The 19227-nt window shown below is 46.7% G+C and overlaps 1 protein-coding gene across 1 annotated transcript; it reads left to right on the top strand.

Moving 5' to 3' along the window:
• Positions 1 to 3133: 3133 nt before the first annotated feature.
• Ggcx (gamma-glutamyl carboxylase) lies at positions 3134 to 18539 on the top strand. The gene is made up of 15 exons (XM_003468898.5): positions 3134 to 3311; positions 3668 to 3838; positions 5039 to 5197; positions 5527 to 5692; positions 9721 to 9799; positions 10248 to 10354; positions 11779 to 11942; positions 13060 to 13325; positions 13448 to 13579; positions 14284 to 14435; positions 14855 to 15024; positions 15139 to 15269; positions 16079 to 16226; positions 16528 to 16723; positions 17268 to 18539. Exons 1-15 carry the CDS (start codon positions 3269 to 3271, stop codon positions 17446 to 17448), a joined length of 2265 nt encoding a protein of 754 aa, XP_003468946.1. The 5' UTR covers positions 3134 to 3268; the 3' UTR covers positions 17449 to 18539.
• Positions 18540 to 19227: the final 688 nt, after the last annotated feature.

The following is a 19227-nucleotide window of genomic DNA, read 5'->3' as shown; positions in this document are numbered from 1 at the left end:
TGGTTTCCAAGGAAAAACATTTGAGTAATTAAATTGGCAGTGGAGCTAAACTTTATTTTTAAATTAACATACTTTATTTACTTAGTTCATAAATTGACTTCTTGGGTCAAGGATTTAGCTCAGCAGTATAAGCATCTGCCTGGCAAGCATGTGATCTTGAATTCGATCCTGGTACCAAAAATAAATAAATAAATAAATAAATAAATAAATAAATAAATAAATAGGTTTCTTGCCTTTTGGAGGCACATGCCTGTAATTCCAGCACTCAAGAGGCAGAGGCAGGACGACTGCTGTGATTTCAAGGCCAGCCCGAATTAGATAGTGAAACCCTGACTCAAAAAACAAAAAACTTGTTTCTTTATACTTTGCATATGTTAAGTATGAGCTGTTCTCCTGAGCTATATCCCCAGTCCCCTAATATTTTTTGAGCAGCTTTAGGTTTACAGAAACGGTGAGTAGAAAATACTATTTCCATACACCCTTTCCTGCTTCCTCATTTCTCCTATTATTAACATCTTAGTGTGGTACATTTGTTACAACCAATGAACCAGAATTGTATTATTATTAACAAAATACATTTGGATATATTATTATTATTACTTGGTACTGGGAATCAAACTCAGGACCTTGCACTTGTTAGGCAGGCGCTATGCTGCTGAGCTAAATCCCCAGGCTTGCATGATTACGAACGCCAAAAGTACATACTCTTTGTGTTGTACTTCAGTAAGGTTTTTTTTGTTTTGTTTTGTTTTTTACCAGTACCGGGGATCAAACTCACGACTGCCTGCTTGCAAGGCAGGTGCTTATGCCGCTGAGCTAAATCCCCAGCCCCCAGTTTTTACAAATATATAATGACATGTATCCACTACCATAGAAATTTTTTTTTTTTTTTTGGAGACAGGGTATCGCTGTGCAGCCCAGGCTGGCCTCGAACTTGCAGCGAACTTGGCAGTTCATTTTCTTTTTTGCTGCTAGGGATTGAATCTAGGGCCATGTGTGTGCCAAGTATGTGCCCTCCACTGCACTACATTCCCAGCTCACAGCCCTCCTCCCTTCCTTCCTCCACCTCCTCTCTCCCTTCCTTCCTTCCATCTTTCCTTCTGTAATGGAGATTGAACACACACCCTTAACACTGAGCAACATCCTCATCTCTTTTAATTTGCAGAGACAGGGCCTCACTAAATTGTCCAGGCAGGCCTGGAACTTGAGATTCTCCTCCTCAGCTTCTCAGGTAGCTGTGATGACAAGTCTGGGTCATCCACCTGAACCCAAATGATTTTTTCTTGGTATCAGGGATCAAACTCATGACCTCACACTTGCCAGGCAAGTGCTGTACTGCTGAACTGTATCTCTGACCTAAGTGATTTCTTTTTAACACTGAATAATATCCCATTGTATGGATGTGCCACAGTTTGTTTACCCATTCATTTACTAAAGGATATCTTGATCACTTCTAAATTTTGGCAATTATAAGTAAGTGCTATAAATAAACACACGTGTATTTTTGTTTGCACATAAATATTCAACTGAAGAATCATATAGTTAATAATATGCCTTTTAAAAAACTGTTGAATTCTGTTCCGGAGTGGCTGTTCACTTTTTGGTATGGTAATTGGGGTAATGAAGGTTGAGCCCAGGGCCTTTGTACTGAGCTATTTCCCCAAATTTTTAATTTTTTATTTCCAGAGGGGTCTCACTAAGTCTCTGAATTGCCCAGGTTGCACTTGAATTTACAACCTTCCTGCCTCAGCCTCTTGGAGTTCTGGGATTATAGGTATTCACCACCATACACAGCTTGGTTATTTTAATTTTTGATGTTGACCAATTGTCCACAAGTGTGTGGACATTTGAAAGATCTGTATCATTCATTGGACCAATGTTTTCTAAATGACTATATGTATTTTACAAAACCACCTAGGAATAAAAGGTTCATTTAAAGAACAACTATAGCCGGGCATGGTGGTGCAAATCTGTAATCTGGGCACTTGGGGTATTACTGTGGGTTTGAAGCCAGCCTGGGCTACACAAAGCATTCACGACCAGCCTGAACTACAGGGCAAGACCTGGTCTTTTTTTTTTTTGTCTTTTTCCTTTTTATCGGTACCAGGGATCGAACTCACAACTGCCTGCTTGCAAGGCAGGCGCTTATGCCACTGAGCTAAATCCCCAACCCCACAAGACCTTGTCTTAAAAAATAATAATAATCTTCCCTTTCCAAGTTAATCTATGAGGTCAGATTTCCTTTAAATGTCCTTCAGTTAATATCTCACAACAGATTAACTTTTTATGATAAATATACCTCTTTTTTCATAAAATTAGATGTATGTAAAGATGTCATAACCTTATTATTGTATTTCTAATGACTCAATAAAAAATTTAAAATTATTTAAAATTTTTCCAGTGTTTAGATGTAGCTCATTGATAATACTTGTTTGGCATGTACCAGTCCATGGCTTCCATTCCAAACGAAACAAAATTTCCAATATCATAAATATTGAAATATATAATCCATATATAAATAAAGCGGTTTTAAAATTTGTTTATTTTGGAGAGAGAGTCTATGTGTAGTTCAGGCTAGTCTTGAACAAGCAAAGATCCTCCTACCTTTATTATTTCTAATAGTGGAGGGTGGAGACCAAAGTTTGAGAACCACTGCTCCGGAAAGGCTAGCCTCGGTGGGGAGAATTAAGTACAAGTCTGTCCCTACTTCCTGCGCTCCTCCTGTCCCCGCGTTCAGCAACGCTATTCTACCTCTCCTGCGACTTTCCAAGCCAGGGCTCGGGGCAGGTACAGGCTGAGCGAACGCAAGCATCTGCGCGGGCACATTCAGCCGGAGCAGCTCTTCAGCGACTCAGTGGTCAGCTTCTGGGGAAAAAGTCTGCCCTTTGCACCAAAGCCCTTGGGCCAGGGGACGGATGGTGCAAGGACGTCACTAGCTGGAAGAGCGTGAGGGGGCTGGGAGAGGGCCCAAAGTTAGTGAACGTTGAGGCTTCTAAAAAATACACAAAAGATGACAATGGTAGCATTGGCAGAGATTAGCAGTCCCAGCGGACACCCTACCAACCTCGGTGCCCCTGCTAAACCATGCCCGCCCGCGCCTCACCGCGCCTGCGCCGGCCCGCCCCCGGCCCCGGGTCGGAGTGCTTTACGACAGCGCCGGCGCTTTCCGGCCGATGCCGATGTGTCGAGGAGGTGGGGTCTAAGGTGCACAGTCTCGGGGCTCCATCTGCTCTGCCGGGCGTCCAGGTCCACTTTCCTCGGCGGAGGGATGGCGGCGCGTGCCCCGTCTGCGCGGGCCCCGCCCGGCTCAGGTAGGCGTGGGACCTGCCCTGCGGCGGGGAGAAGGGCGCGGCGCAGAGGCGGGCGGAGGTCGCCCAGGGGTACCTGAGGGACCTGGGGAGAGGGGCTGGTGACATCGCAGTCAGCAGTCTCGGGATGCCAGTGACATTCGGCTGTTGGACGGCTGTAGGTCTAGGGGTCCGGGGATTTTGGGAGCCCCCCCGGGGATGGGTTGCACTGCTGAGATGTTTCTGCCAGTCAGAGCTCGGTAGGAGAATCCAGGTGAAAGGAAGACCTGGGCTTTGGGGGGGGGGGCTGAGATTTCTGTGATTTGGGAGAATCCTGCGGTCACCCCTTCTCTTTCACTTTCTCCATTTACTGATTGTAGATAAAGTGCAAAAGGACAAGGCCAACCAGACCTCAGGACCCAGGCAGGGCAGCCTAATGGGGAAACTCCTAGGTTTTGAATGGACAGACTTGTCCAGCTGGCAGAGGCTGGTGACCCTGCTTAATCGACCCACGGATCCGGCAAACCTAGCTGTCTTTCGTTTTCTCTTTGGTGAGTCCACTTTCTGCGGGGGTACGTTTGGGTTGGTGGTGGTGTCTGTTTCTTGGTTACTTAGTTACTTAGTTGGTTACTTAGACTTAGCTCCCCTTTCCTTAGAGCTGAAGAAAATTGACTCAGTGGAAGAAGCCCAGTGACGTTTAGGAATAAAGCCAGCTTTGTCTCCTGCACTTAGGATTTGGTGACCAGAAATGCTCTCATTTGAGTCTAGGTGAAACACAAAAGCAGGGAAATGGGGACCTGTTTTGCTTTTACATGAAGTTGCCAGGAACTAACTTTAGAGAAATAGGGCAGGGCAACAGTGCCAAATATTTGGCTGCGACCCAGAGCTTTCTAACTCAGGCCATAACACACTTGGCATGGCCACAGGCATGCCAGACTATCATTGTCTTAGCTTGCTAGTTTTCAGCTGGGGGTAGTTTTGCTCCTGGATTGATTTGGCAGGGTCTGGAAACATTTTTAGTTGTGACAGCTTAGGGGAGGAATAGAAAGCTGTTGACCTCTATGCAGACACAATGGATGCCACCAGATGTCCCGTGACACACAAGGTAATCATTCCAGCAAATAATTAACCAGTCCAAAATGTGAGCGGTCCTGGGGTTGAAAAACCATGCTTGTCTGAAACTGGCTTCCTGATCTATCCCTGAGTGTTGGCCAAACGCCCCTGCTTTCCTGGGTGTGCTAGGAAGAAAAAGATGCCAGGTATGGTTGTGCACATCTATGATCCTAACACTTGGGAGGCAGAGGCAGGAGGATTGCCACAAATATGAGGCCAACCTGGGCTATGTAGTGAGTTTAAGACCACACTGGACTATGCAGCAAAGCCCTGACTAAAAAAGAAAAAACCAAAATAAAACAGAGAGAGAGAGAGAGATTGAGAAGAACCCTTGCCGGGAGCACTGTCTATAGCCAGGTAAAATGGATCTCTGTAACTTAGAGCCCCAAGGGTTTTTACAGGATTTTGTATACTTCGTTATTTAATCTTCTCTGTAATCCTCTAAAGTATTAGGAGCCCCCTTTCCATAAGTGAAGAATTGGCTCACTGAGATGTGTTGGCTCTGTAATTATTGTTGCATTAGCGGTAGAACCAAGATTAGGAATCTGACCTTGGAGCTGGACTGGCTCACCTGGTTTCTACCATATTCTGCTGCTTGGTGAAGTCTAACAATCCTCCTCCCCCCATTGCTGTTGCAGCTTTCTTGATGGTACTGGACATCCCCCAGGAGCGAGGGCTCAGCAACTTGGACCGGAAATACCTGGATGGACTGGATGTCTGCCGCTTCCCTTTGCTGGATGCCCTGCGCCCACTGCCGCTTGACTGGATGTATCTTGTCTACACCATCATGTTTCTGGGTGAGGGAACTGTGGGAGACAGGTGTATTGACTGGCCTGCCAAACACCGAAATACGAAGAAGCATGCTTCTTAGGAAGGACCAAGGTCTTGGGCTCCTGTTTCACTGTACTGTGATTTGATTTCATGCTGCGTGTCATCTTCATCTGTGTGTCATCTGCACTGTGACCCCTTAACTCTTCTTTTTAAAATAGTAACATTTAATTTTCATTTAGTTTTACCTGATTAGAAAATGCCTGATGACTTTTCTTAGTCCCCATCATGGCCTGTTTCTGAGGGGCTGGGCCCGTGGTGACCCCTTGATCTCTCAATCCTCTCCCACAAACCCCAGGGGCACTGGGCATGATGCTGGGCCTGTGCTACCGGCTGAGCTGTTTGCTATTCCTGCTGCCGTACTGGTATGTCTTCCTCCTGGACAAGACGTCGTGGAACAACCACTCCTATCTTTATGGTTTGTTGGCCTTTCAGCTGACATTCATGGATGCAAACCGCTACTGGTAAGAGCCTGGGAGAACATGGGATTGGCTGGATTTGCATGTTTTCTCAAGGCAGGGGCCCAGTGAAGTTCTAGAAATTGCCACAGTAGGCATATTATCAAAATATTGCAGATTGTGATTACAGGATTACACTTTGACTTGGAATGGATTTGGGAGGGGGTCTGGTCAGCCAGTTGGGGTAGTTAGAATGACAAAAAAAAATCAAATGTCTCCATCCTTTACTTTTTCCATATTTTCCTACCTGCCTTGATCTGTATACTTCCTTTCATACTCTTAGAACAGAAGCTGGGTGTGGTGTTGCACACCTGTAATCTCATGCACTTGGGAAGCTGAGGCAGGAGGATCACTGAGAGGTTGTCAGCAGTCTGGGCTACATAATGAGTTCAAGGCCAGCCTGAACTGCATGAATTACATAGTGAGACTCTGTCTAAAAAAAAAAGGAGGTTGCCTGAGGAGTATGAAGAGGAGATCATGTCAGTAGGGGCATCCGTCAGGGAGAAAGTAACCTTCCTCTATCTGTGGCATGGGTGACCATCTTTCAGGAGAGGTGGGAAAGAAAGGATTTGGAGGCCAGGGGGCAGGGTAGGTGACCTTAAGGTTTCTTTCCATTATTAAGTGAAAAGCAAATGAGAAATTCCAGTGGATAGATAGATGATACAGATGAGGGCTGGGGGTTTAGCTCAGCAGCACAAGCACCTGCCTGGTGAGCATGAGATCTTAAGTTTGATCCCTGGTACAAAAAACAAAAAAGATGGTATGAAAGATAGATATAGGAACAAAATCTCAGCATTGAATTCATTAACGCTCATGCAGTTTCATCCTTGGTGCATACAAATTCCCCTTTGTAAAACTTTTTATTTTCTGGAGCCAGGTGCAGTGGCACTGTGAGTGCCGGGGATTGAGTAATGTGTGGCCTAATCCACGTTAAACCTGTGCTTTACCACTAAGCTACATCCCTGTACTCCTTTTAGTGAGACTTTAAGAATATCCAGCTGTGATCATAGAGAATTAAAGGACAGTTTTGATAGGCTTATCCCTGAGATTGTCTGTTTTTATGTTTTTGTTTTTTTTTTTTTGGAACAGAGTCTCACTATGTAGTTCAGGCTGGCCTTGAAATCACCAGGTAGCCCAGGCTGGCCTCAAACTTATGGCAATCCTGTCTCAGCCTCCAAGTGCTGATATCACAGACATGTTGCCCCATGCCTGACTTTTATGACTCTTACACCTTTTAAAGAAATTAACTATCATTTACTGAGCCTTCCTTATGGCAGACGCATTTAAAATTTTCCTCATTACAGCCTTACCACCCTATGACAGTTGATGGGGAGCCCATGGCACACGTGTGCGGCGGGCCTACAGAGCCCTGTCGGCACATGAGCAAATCGCCCCAGCTGCTGAGCGTGAGATATTCAGGCTTAATTGCAGTGTTGCACTTTGCAGTAAACAAGAGTGTTTTAAGTTGCAGTTTGGGCACTCAGGCTCTAAAAGGTTCCCCGTCACTGCCCTCTGAAAAGCCAGGCCGAGTGGCTCATGTCTGTAATCCTAGCACTCAGAAACTGAGGCAAAAAGATTGCAAGTTCAAGGCCAAACTTAGCAATTTAGTGAGACCTTGTCTCAAAAAAAAAGCTGATGGGCTGGGGATCTAGCTCAGCAGCATAGCACCTGCCTGGCAAGTGTAAGGTCAGGAGTTTGATCCCTGATACCAAAAACAAAACAAGCAAAGAGCTGATGGGTGTCGCTCAGTCGTAGGCTACTTGCCCAGTGTGTGTGACGCCTTGGATCCAGGCCCTTGCACTGCAAAATGATAAAAACTGTGAGGCCCATAGTGTTGTTCTCATTTCATAGATGAAGTAACTATATCTTTCAGTAGTAGAGGATTCGTCTAAGGTTACTTAGCAGTAAGAAACAGAAGTGAGTGTTGGTATCCTCGACCGAGGAGTCCAGTGTTCTCAGTCACAAGTGTATGCTGCCTCTTCTCCAAGTTCCTGAAAACTTGATTTGCATCTGCTGCCCCAGAATGCATGCATGGTTAGTAGCCTGGTTTTCCATTTCTGTCCTAGCATGAGAGCGTTTAGCTTGTACCTGTGTGCCCTGGATCCTGGCATCCCGTCTGTGAAGTGCTAGTTTCCGCTGTACATTATTACTCTGTGCAGTGCTTTGAATTTTTTTTTTTTTTCAGTGCTTGGAACTGACCCCAGGGACTGGTGCATGCTGGGCAAGCATTTTACCACTGAGCTACATCTGCAGCTCTGAAAATTTTTACAAGAGAGAACATGTATATGTTCCTGATTTGTAGCTTTTCTTTTTTTTTTTTTGGTACCAGGGATTGAATTTACAACCCTGAGCTTGCCAGGCAGGTGCTTATGCCACTGAGTTAAATCCCTGGTCCCTAGTTTTTCTTTCTTTTCTATTTCTTTCTTTCTTTCTTTTTTTTTTTTTTTGTCTTTTTCATTTTTATCGGTACCGGGGATCGAACTTCCGACTGCCTGCTTGCAAGGCAGGCGCTTATGCCGCTGAGCTAAATTCCCAGGCCTCCCCCCCCCCCCCTTTTTTGAGATAAGTCTCACTCTGTAGTTCAGGGTGGGCTTGAACTCACAGTGATCCTCCTGCTTCAGCCTTCTGAGTGCCAGGATTACAAGCATGCACCACCATGCCCAGCTACCTAGAGCTTTTTAAACATACTCTCAAGTTCATAGTTCATTGCCTTTCTCAGTCATTTTCTAATTATAGCCTTTTATCCACTAGAATTGTGAGCTAATGGCAAACACTGAACTTTTTATTGTTATAATTTACTATAGTCTCTGACTTAGACTTTTTGACTTACGATGGTACAAAAGTATATCCATACATCATCCTACTTTTCACTTTGGAGTCCATATTCTGTAAATTATATGAGCTGGTCGTGGCAGCATACGGCAGTATATAAATCCAGCTCTTGAGAGGTTGAGGCCGGAGGATTGTGAGTTTGAAGGCTACATAGATCAGGCCAGCCTGGACTATATAAACAACACCCTATCTTTTTTTTTTTTTTTTTTTTTGTCTTTTTCGTTTTTATCGGTACCAGGGATCGAACTCACAACTGCCTGCTTGCAAGACAGGCGCTTATGCCGCTGAGCTAAATCCCCAGCCCCAACAACACCCTATCTTGAACAACAAACCAAATCCAAAAAATAAGGAGAAAGAGAAGGAAAAATAAAATGAAATAGTTAATATTTCATTACAAAATGGATGTGTTAGATGATTTTGCCCAACTGTAGGCTAACAGGTGTTCTGAGCACAGTTAGGGGAGGCCAGGGGAGGCTGTGTAGGTTACATGTACCTAATGCATTCTTGGCTTACAATATTTTCCTTGTTTTGGGACTTTTGAGACAGAGTCTTGCTATGTCACTTAGGCTAACCTCAAACTTGTGGTGATCCTCTTGCCTCAGCCTTCTAAGCACTGGAATTACAGGCATGTGCCATCATGCCTGGCCCGTATTTTCAATTTATGATGAGTTTATTCAGACATTACATCACAAGCCAAGAAACATCTGTAGTAATACTGCTTTCATTATCGTTTTTTCCCATATTCAAGGTTGAGCTGAGGGCCTCACCCAGGCTGGGCAAGCACTGGACCACTGAGCTGTATCCCCCAGCCCTTTGTTATTTTAAGACAGTGTCTTACACAGTGCCAAGGCTGGTCTTAAATTTGACAGTGTTCCCACCTCAACCTTCTGTGTAGCTGGGACTCCAGGCATGCACCACCTGGTTGTAGTACTATTTCTTTTGCAGCAAAATAATTCCTATTACATTGAGCTGGGATGTAGTAAGTGGTAGAGTACTTGCCTGGTATATGCAAGGCCCTGGGTTTGATCCCTAGCATGGCAGGAAAAAAAATCACTGTTTTGAGTTTGCTCCTATCTTTTAAAAGTGTCTCAGAAGAGCCCAGCAGAGCAGGGAGGACATGGGAGGTATCCCTGATGTAGATACAGCTGGCACAATAGAAAGGGCTACGAAACCTCCCTGAACCTTGAACTTCCTTGGTTTAGGTCCATCGATGGCCTGCTGTGTCCCCGCAAGAGGAATGCACATGTGCCTCTCTGGAACTACACGATGCTGCGGGGCCAGGTATGAGGTCTCAGCCAGAGCCGGGGCTCCTGGACTCCCGTCAGGGTCAGTGTGGTTTTCCATTACGAGGCTGCACTCTGCCTTCCCAGATTGTCTCTCTGTTCCATTTGGTGGAAAGCTAGGCTAGCTTTTCCATGTTTTCCAATCTCTAAATCTCAGAGTTCTGCTTGTCGTGGAACAAACAGTGCTCCGTCTGTGCCAGGTGAGACTTGAGGGTCACATCTGTGCTTTTGTCTTCCTCGCCACCTCAGATGGTGCCGGCATGGGTGGGAGGGCAGTAAGTGTTTACTGGCTAAGTGGATACCGGGTGAACAGACAGAGGCCGGGATGTGCTCTCCCTTGGGCCCTGTGCTGGTATCAGAACTGACTTTATTGCTGGCAATGGAAACAGTGTTTTGTGACATGGAAGCAACAGTGGTCTTTTTTCTTGCTGCTGTTTGTTTTTCAGATCTTCATCGTGTACTTCATTGCGGGTGTGAAAAAGCTGGATGCCGACTGGGTGGAGGGCTACTCCATGGAGCACCTGTCCCGCCACTGGCTCTTCAACCCCTTCAAGTGAGCGGCGGTCTGGAGAGGCCTCGCGGGGGCGTGAGTGTGGGGCGCAACTCGCCCCTAGAGCTGCAGTGGTGGCTGCTCTTCCTGTCACTTAATTTGGCCTCCTGAGTCCCTTCTCCCCTTCATTCCCTGGAGAGGCCTTTTTCCCATCCTCGGAATTTTATGTGTGTAATCCCATGGAACCATTGTTGGAATCCTGGCGAATTACAATCTACCACCTGCGGTGTGACTTAGGTAGAGAATACAGACACTAAGACTCAGTTACAGTTATGGGCAGTCCAGTCCCATGAGGGTTCACTAACAAAGGCCATAACATAGAGCCTAACCCAGATTTTATTAATTCATAAAGAAGGGAGTGGCTTGAGGATGAGTGAGTGTGTCAGTGGTGGAAATTGTGTGTTTACTGCCAGCTGAGCTAGCTGGGAGGCCAGAAAGCACCTCTGTAATGGGCAGAGAAGGTGATATGACCACGCTGCACAACACAACTCAGGTGGCATTTAATGTTTAGGAGGTTGTTGCTTTAGTTTTTGATGTGTAAGCTTTTGTGCCTGGGAAGTTATATGCTCTTATCTTGAGGCTCAACCCCTGGAGCTTTGGCTCTGTCATACCCCTGGGCTTAGCCATTTAGAGGGAGAGACTGAGGCGAGAAAACAGTTGACTGTCACAGATTACACATCAGTACCTCACTAGCCCTGTTTACATTGCTTAGAGCCAATTAAAGGAACAAAATAGCTTAGCCTGTTCTATACATATCAGTACATGGAGCTAGGGCCAGGTTTAGCCGAAGTGGAGGTGATTGTTCTGTATTCAAGGAGAGCCATCCAGGGAGTCTTCTGCAGTCCCTGTTCAGCAGAAGGCGTGGTCAGTGCTGTTAAGACTAACCCCCAGCAGCCCCTAGGAGACGTGAGGGGGCAGGAAGGGAAAAGAAAAACGGGAAGGAAGAGCCAGAGGAGCTGACTGGTGGACAGGCCCAGCACTTGCCTTGGCCTGGCAGCCAGGGTCCTGCAAAGCAGGGCTCTCGACACCGCCATTACCAACTCTGCAAAGCACATGTTCACCTCTGGCTCTTCTCTTCCTGCCTCTCAATTTGTTCGTTTTCTTCCTCCTTGTTACTTCTCACTTCCTGAAGTTTGACTTAGCATGTTAGCCCAGTGTTCACGGTTTAGACTTTCTTATTTGTGACCTCCATGTGGAGCACGGTGCACCCACTTCCCCATCAGGTCTTATCCTAGGAGATCTGCCTTTGCTCTTCACGGAATGTTATGTTAAAGACAGCTGGACACATGCAGTTGGAAAGAGGCTGGAGAACTACATGGCGGAGCACGTCCAGAGGACAGGGTAGCAAAGGCACAATGTGCTGGGAATGTGGTGTGACTTGGGTTTCCCAGAGGCTCGGTATTACTCCTTTGTGCCTGTGTCTACAGACTGGTGTTGTCCGAGGAACTGACTAGCCTGCTGGTGGTGCACTGGTGTGGGCTGCTGCTTGACCTCTCCGCTGGCTTCCTGCTCTTCTTTGATGCCTCAAGACCCATTGGCTTCTTCTTCGTGTCCTATTTCCACTGCATGAACTCCCAGCTCTTCAGCATCGGTCAGTACCTGTAGCAGGCTGCAGGTCTGCAGGGAGATATTAGCAAGCGGCATGGTTTGGGCGTGGAGATATTGGTGTGGGAGCAGGAGATAAACTGAGCCCAGAGCAGTCACTGTGAAGTGGGGATAAGATAATGGCGATTCCAGAATCCCTCAGTATGTTTAGTGAGGAATTGCTACATAGTGAGTTCAAGGCCAGCCTGAACTGTGTAGAGAAACCCTGTCTCAAACAGATAAAAAAATGAATCTGAACAGGGGCAGGGTGGTGCATTCCCAGCCCAAGCAACTTGGCAAGACCCTGTCAAAATTTGAAAGAAGAAAAAGAACTGGATGTGGTGGCACATACTTATAATCCCAGCACTTGGAGGCTGAGGCAGGAGGATTGCCATGAGTTTGAGGCCAGCATGGGCTACATAAGCAAGTTAAAGGCCAACTGGCACTACATAGCAAGACCTTGTCTCAAAGAAAAAAAAAATTTCAAAAAAACAAAAGGGAGTGGTGGCTGGGGATGTACCTCAGTATAATGATCTTGGATTTATTTCCTAGTATCATAATAAAAAATGAATATTTTTAAAGGCTGGTAACATAGCTCAATGGTAGAGTACTTGCTTACCAAGAACCAGGCCCTGTATTCGATCCCCAGTGCTGCAGATCCAGGGCCTCACATATGCTAGACAAGCATTCTGCCATTGGGGTACGGCCCCAGCCCAAAGGCGTGCGTATATGACTCAGGTTTGTACCCAAGGCCTTCATACTGAGCTTGTTCAAAGTTTTGTAGTTTTCATCGTTTTTAATTTTTATTAGTATGTTTGTAGTACACAATGATTGCATTCATCACAGGGAGTTCGTACACATGTATGTAGCTCGTCTTAACTCTGTTTATAGTCTTTCCCTTCTGCTCCCCCTCAGTTATTCTTTACTTTGAAACAGAGTTTTGCTGAGTTGCCCAGGCGTGGTTCAAACCTGCCATCCTCCTAGCTCAGCCTCCCAGAGTGCTGGGATCACAGGTGTGCCTCACCGTGGTGGGCCCCAGGGGCTCAGTGGGACCCGGGAAAGACTTCTGAGGGGACGATGAAGAGAGTCCACTCTACCTCTCGCAATACCCTCTGCTGTTCTAGGTATGTTCCCCTATGTCATGCTGGCCAGCAGTCCTCTCTTCTGCTCCCCCGAGTGGCCTCGGAAGCTGGTCTCCCACTGTCCCACAAGGCTTCAAGAGCTGCTGCCGCTCACGACTGCCCCTCAGCCCAGCGCCTCCTGTGTGTATAGAAGGAGCCGGGCCAAAGGCAGCCAGAAGCCAAGGCTGCGCCACCGGCTGGCCGCTGCCTTCACCTTGCTCTACCTCCTGGAGCAGCTCTTCCTGCCCTATTCCCACTTCCTCACGCAGGTTGGTGGGAGCTCGCACGCGCAGCAGAGCGCAGGGTGATAGGCTGGGAAAAGATGGGCTGGTTCTGCAGCCCTTTCCATGGCGTTGGTATGGGAAGCACTGAGCCGGTCCCCCTCTGCCAGGGCTATAACAACTGGACCAACGGGCTGTATGGCTACTCCTGGGACATGATGGTGCACTCACGCTCCCACCAGCACGTGAAGATCACCTACCGTGACGGCCTGACTGGCGAGCTGGGCTACCTCAACCCTGGGGTGAGGCATCTCACACTGACAGTAGACTGCTCTTTAGAGCCTGCAGGAGCTTCAGGGTCTGGTTTGGTCCTACAGCCATCATAAAGTAAAACAGACTTGGGTCTCTGCCCTTCCTGCAGAGCCAGTTTGAGCCCTTCCCTTTGTGAGTTGAGACAGAACGCCTCTCACTTTGTTTTGAATCAGGGTTTCACTGTGTAGTTCAGCCTAGCTTTATACTCAATGTGTAGCCCAGGCTGGCCTTGAATTTGCTGTGATCCTCCTGCCTCAGCCTCCCAAGGGCTGAGTTACAGATGTGAGCCACTATGCCTATCTGTCTCACACTTTCTTTGAATTGAGTTTAGTTAGGAAAGGTATGAGTTCCATTAGCCCAGCAGTAGAAAATTCATACCCAAAGACAAGTTCATTTGCTTTTCAGTGTGAGGTGTTGAATGCAGGCCCTTCACACAAAACTGTAGGTAGGCCTTTTTTATGTTTTATTTAGAGACAGGGTCTTGCTGCATTGTCCAAGCTGGGCTTGAATTTGTGATCCTTCTGCCTCATCCTGGGGAATACTGGGATTACAGGCGTGTACCACCATGCCTAGCTAAATTTCTTTTTTTCTTGGTTAAAATGAGCAGCAGGCAGCGATATTCTTGTGCCACTGGCAGTGCATGCCCTGTTGGGGAGTGATGACGAGGTGGGACTAATGTGGGGGTTTGGGACAGGTATTCACACAGAGCCGGCGATGGAAGGATCACGCAGACATGCTGAAGCAGTATGCCACTTGCCTGAGCCGCCTGCTTCCCAAGTACAATGTCACTGAGCCCCAGATCTACTTTGATATTTGGGTCTCCATCAATGACCGCTTCCAGCAGAGGTGGGCAAGGGAGCAGCGAATGGGAAAAAACAAGCGCAGCTCTTTCTGCCAAGATGAACAGCTCTCGCCCCCTGGAGTTGTCTTGCTTAAAAGGCTGCCACTCTACTGCATGTCCCTGTTGACCTGGTTTGTGGGCATATCTGATTATGTCCGGCAGGGGGCACCATCACCCAGAAGAAAAGTGAACTGACTGTTCTTTTTAGGCCCTCCTAACACAGTGCCTTCTCAGGTGGCCACTTCACTAGCATTCTTTCCAGGGATCCCAAATCTCTTTGCCTTCTCTCTGCCCTGGTCTCGAAATAACACGCTGACACCCAGCCATTTCTTGCATCTGGAAACCCCATTCCCTCTTGCTGGGAATGGAAGTTATGGTTGGGTTGGGGCTGTGGTCTCCTTAGAGCATGGTTTTCTTTCCTAAGGCTTTTTGACCCTCGTGTGGACATCGTGCAGGCCGTCTGGTCCCCTTTCCAGCGAACGCCTTGGGTGCAGCCACTCTTGATGGACTTATCCCCTTGGAGGACCAAGTTACAGGAAATCAAGAGCAGCCTAGACAACCATACTGAGGTGGTCTTCATTGCAGATTTCCCTGGTATGGAGGACAGTGAGATTGCGCCATGCGGTGGGGAGGGGCTCTCCCAGGGTGACGATGGGGAAATTGGATGTCTCCATCCTAGCTGGGAGTGTGAATTCTGTTACCCCCCAGGGCTTCACTTGGAGAATTTTGTGAGTGAGGACCTGGGCAACACTAGCATCCAGTTGCTGCAGGGGGAGGTAACTGTGGAGTTGGTGGCCGAACAGAAGAACCAGACACTCCGGGAGGGAGAAAAAATGCAGGTATTTTAGTGGGATTAATACTGGTAGAAAGTTTAGATGAATAGGGTTTTTTTGTTGTTGTTGTTGTTGCTTGTTTGTCTTTTTTTTTTTTTTTTTTTTGTCTTTTTCTTTTTTATCGGTACCAGGGATCGAACTCATGACTGCCTGCTTGCAAGGCAGGTGCTTATGCCGCTGAGCTAAATCCCCAGCCCCAGTTTGTTTGTCTTTTTAAGACAGGGTCTCGCTATGCAGTTTAGGCTGACCTTGAGCTCACTTTGTAGCCCAGGCTGGTCTTGAACTCGCAGTGATCCTCCTGCCTCGCCTCCCGAGTTCTGGGATTACAGGCATGAGCTACCGCACCTTGCTCCGAATAGGGTTTTTTTATTATAAGTAAAAATGTCTCACTCGTTTAAAAAAAAAAAAAGTTTCACTCTTAATTTTAGTGCAGGGTAGGCTTCAAAAGGCTTGGGCTAGGGGTACAGCTCAGTGGTAGAGCATGTACACACAGGCCCTGAGGTTTATCCCCAGCGCACACACACGTGTGCACACACACAGAGGCTGTGAAAAGCTTCGTCAGGATTCCAGGAGCCAGGAACTTCAAACTCTAAAACACAGAAAAATGGTACCTGGAGGGGTACACACCTGTAATCCCAGCCTCTTGGGAGGCTGAGGCAGGAAGACCACTGCTAGTTTGAGGCTAGACTAGGCTGCATAGTGAGATTTTATCTGAAAAAATTAAAAAAGAGTGATGTAGGAGGGATAGAGTAGGAAGGCCATAGGCTGGCTAGGAAAGGTTAGAGTGAAGTACACCTGTTTCTTCTCCTTGTCAGTTGCCTGCTGGTGAGTACCATAAGGTGTACACTGTGTCACCTACTCCGTCCTGCTACATGTACATCTATGTCAACACTACAGAGCTTGCCCTGGAGCAAGACTTGGCACATCTGCAAGAATTAAAGGAGAAGGTGGAGAGTGGAAGAGGTGAGTATAGAACATTTGGGCTGAGACAGCCCCTGGCTTCAGAGAGTCGGGGCTGGCCAGGCATGGTGGCGTACCACTAGCTAGCATTTTGGGAAGCTGAGGCAGGACGATTACCTTGAGTTCGAGGCCAGCCAGGGCTACATAGCAATACCCTGTCTCAAAAATTCCCACAAAACAAAAAGCAAGTCAGGGTTATGAGTGAGGACCCCGCCATTAAAGAATGAACTTGAATCTCTATTAGTGAAGAGTTCTAAGGGAGATGGGCTGCATCTCAGTGATTCTTTTTCCTGTCTTCCGGCAGAGACGGGGCCTCTACCTCCAGAGCTGCAGTTTCTCTTGGAAGGGGAAGTAAAAGGGGGTCCTGAGCCAACACCTCTGGTTCAGACCTTTCTTAAACGCCAGCAAAGGCTCCAGGAACTTGAACGGCGGCGAAATGCCCCTCTCCATGAGCGGTTCTGGCGCTTCTTGCTGCGAAAGCTGTATGTCTTTCGCCGAAGGTTAGTCTCACCCACAGCAGTGTGGTTGTTGCCATCCTGTTCGCATGCATGGTAACTTTTCCACAGGGACATCCACACTAGAGATACTCCAGGGCAAGGTGTCTTCCCTGTAAGCAGCAGCTTCTGTCTGCTGACCTGCTGTCTGGTGCCTGAGCTGTCTCCAGCCTCCCCATTGGTTATCCCTCCCATCCCTGGGGTCTTCTGCAGAGGGCATAGGTAGTGGGTGCCCTTCCAGCAGGGACATGAAGGGCCACTGGAATATGGAAACAGGAAGGTTCTCAAATTGCTAAGGGGAATAGAGCTGGGAGCATGTGCTCCCTCAGGGCTTTGGCTGGAATTGTTAGGTGAAAACGAGCTTGGATTTAACTGGCCTAGTGACAGCCTGTAATCCCTGCCCTTGGGAGGCTGAGGCAGGAGGATCACTGAGTTTGAGGCAAACCTGGGCTGTATAATGACTTCAAACCCAATCTGAATTAACAGAGACCCTGTCTCTAACCATTAAAAACCAAAAAATTTTGACTGAGTTAGGTTTTTTGTTTTTCAGCTTCCTGATGACTCGTATATCACTTCGAAATCTGGTATTAGGACGTCCTTCTCTGGAACAGCTAGCCCAAGAGGTGACTTATGCCAACTTACGACCTTTTGAGCCAGCAGAAGACTTAAGAAACTCTCTCAACCCTCACCCTCCCAAGTCAGATTCCGACCTGACCCACTTAGAGTTGTGAGGGGCCCAGATAGGTGCAGATGTGACACGCTGAGTGTCATGTCATTGGCTGCAATGGACATTTGAGAAAATTAGCTAAGATTTCTTTTTTACATTTTTTTCTTTCAAAGTACTTTTTAAATTGAGATGATAGTGTAGAGGAGCCAAGGAAATAAAGCAAAAAAAGGTTTTTCAATTCAAGATTGAGGAACCAGGGCCAGGGATGTAGTTCTGTGGCATGAGCACCTGCCTGGCAAACTCAAGATTGTGAGTTCAATTCCTGGTACCAAAAAAAAAAAAAAAAATTGAGGAACCATAAGGAACTTTAGAAGCAATGTGAGATATTTTCTTAGGACAAAGGGATAAAAGTTTAAATTGAACAGCTCTTCAGGGAAAAGAAGAGCATTCTACTTCCCCTTCCAAGAGAAACTGCAGCTCTGGAGGTAGAGGCCCTGTCTCTGCCGGAAGACAGGAAAAAGAATCACTGAGATGCAGCCCATCTCCCTTAGAAGCATTTGTTCTCAAATGCTTGCTGAGTAGTAGTATGCCTCTTACCACTTTTTTTTGAGACATGCTGTTGCTATGTAGTTTATGCTGGTCTTGAACACCCTGTGTAGACCAGGCTGGCCCTGAACTCTCAGTGATCCTCCTTTCTTGGCCTCCTCCTGGGTGTTGGGATTACAATCATGTCGTCATGCTTGCTACCATATTTAACTAGTGACAGCCAGTAAGTCTGTTTACACTTGGAGAAACTAAGACTGAGAGACACAATAATTTGCCCACACATCAAGCTAGTAAGGGGTGGATTGAAGATTTGTACTTAGGTCTGTTTGACTTAAGGCCCAGCAACACGTTGCCAATAATTTTCAGAATTGATGGCAGCAAGTCTGAAATAATACAGCTTAAAACTTAATAAGATGAGGCAGGACGATCACAAGTTCAAACCTAGCCTGAGCAATTTAGTGACTGGATGAACCCCTCTCAAGAAAAAGAGCTGGGCACAAGGCTCAGTGCAATCCCTAGCACCCCCTCCCAAACCTCAAAGTTTCAACACAGGTAATGTTTAAGATAGAGATCTGGTTCTAAATGCACAAGACAATTCTACCAACACCATCTTTGTTTCCTTCACTCCTATTATTTATAGGACCAATTAGGTTTTTCACCACCAATTATCAAGATTTAATCAGAGTTGGGCTGGGGATTTAGCTCAGTGGCATAAGCACCTGCCTTGCAAGCAGGTGGTTGTGATCCCTGGTACCGATTTAAAAAAAAGATTTAATCAGAGTAACACCAAAACTGAACAACTTTTAGATTGCTATTTTTGAAAAGTTAAGCTAACAGCAACTTTACACTTTGACCAAGTTATCAATTCTACCTTTTCAAGCTGTTTTCTTCCATCTGTGTATATAGTCTTTCAGCCTTTATATGGAGTCTATCCAGTTAGGGGTAGACCATGACAGGGTCATCAGGTTTGGTTGGACTGAAATAAGCAGGGTGCTCAGAAGGTCCTCTGGTTCATTGTGGGCTGATGACCACAGTAGAGTGCTGTGATCACTTTGTAAGCATTAGAGCAGCCTTGCCTTTTAATCCATATATATAATTTTTAATTTTTTTTTTTTTTTTTTTTTTTTGTGGTTGGGATTGAGCCCAGGGCTTTGCACCTGCTTGTCAAGCTGTACTGCTGGGCTATACTGCCACCCTCGCCCTTACTCATAGCAGTGGTATGCTAAGTTATTCCATTTCCCTCTTTGACTGGTGTTCATGTGGGGTAAGGAAGGCAGCCTTCCTGTTTGTGTACTAC

The sequence above is a fragment of the Cavia porcellus genome, unplaced genomic scaffold (genome assembly GCF_034190915.1).
Source record: "Cavia porcellus strain 051 isolate PalLab524CR breed Dunkin Hartley unplaced genomic scaffold, mCavPor4.1 scaffold_18, whole genome shotgun sequence".
Taxonomy (NCBI): Eukaryota; Metazoa; Chordata; class Mammalia; order Rodentia; family Caviidae; genus Cavia; species Cavia porcellus.
The sequence above is the reverse complement of the archived record's forward strand: the minus strand, read 5'-3'. Positions and strand labels throughout refer to the sequence as shown.

Coding starts and splice junctions, on each gene's coding strand:
- Ggcx (XM_003468898.5), top strand. CDS start 3,269: ATGGCGGCGCGTGCCCCGTCTGCGCGGGCCCCGCCCGGCTCAG. Junction 5,693..9,720: donor ATGGATGCAAACCGCTACTG/GTAAGAGCCTGG, acceptor TCCTTGGTTTAG/GTCCATCGATGGCCTGCTGT. Junction 13,580..14,283: donor TGGGCTACCTCAACCCTGGG/GTGAGGCATCTC, acceptor GGTTTGGGACAG/GTATTCACACAGAGCCGGCG.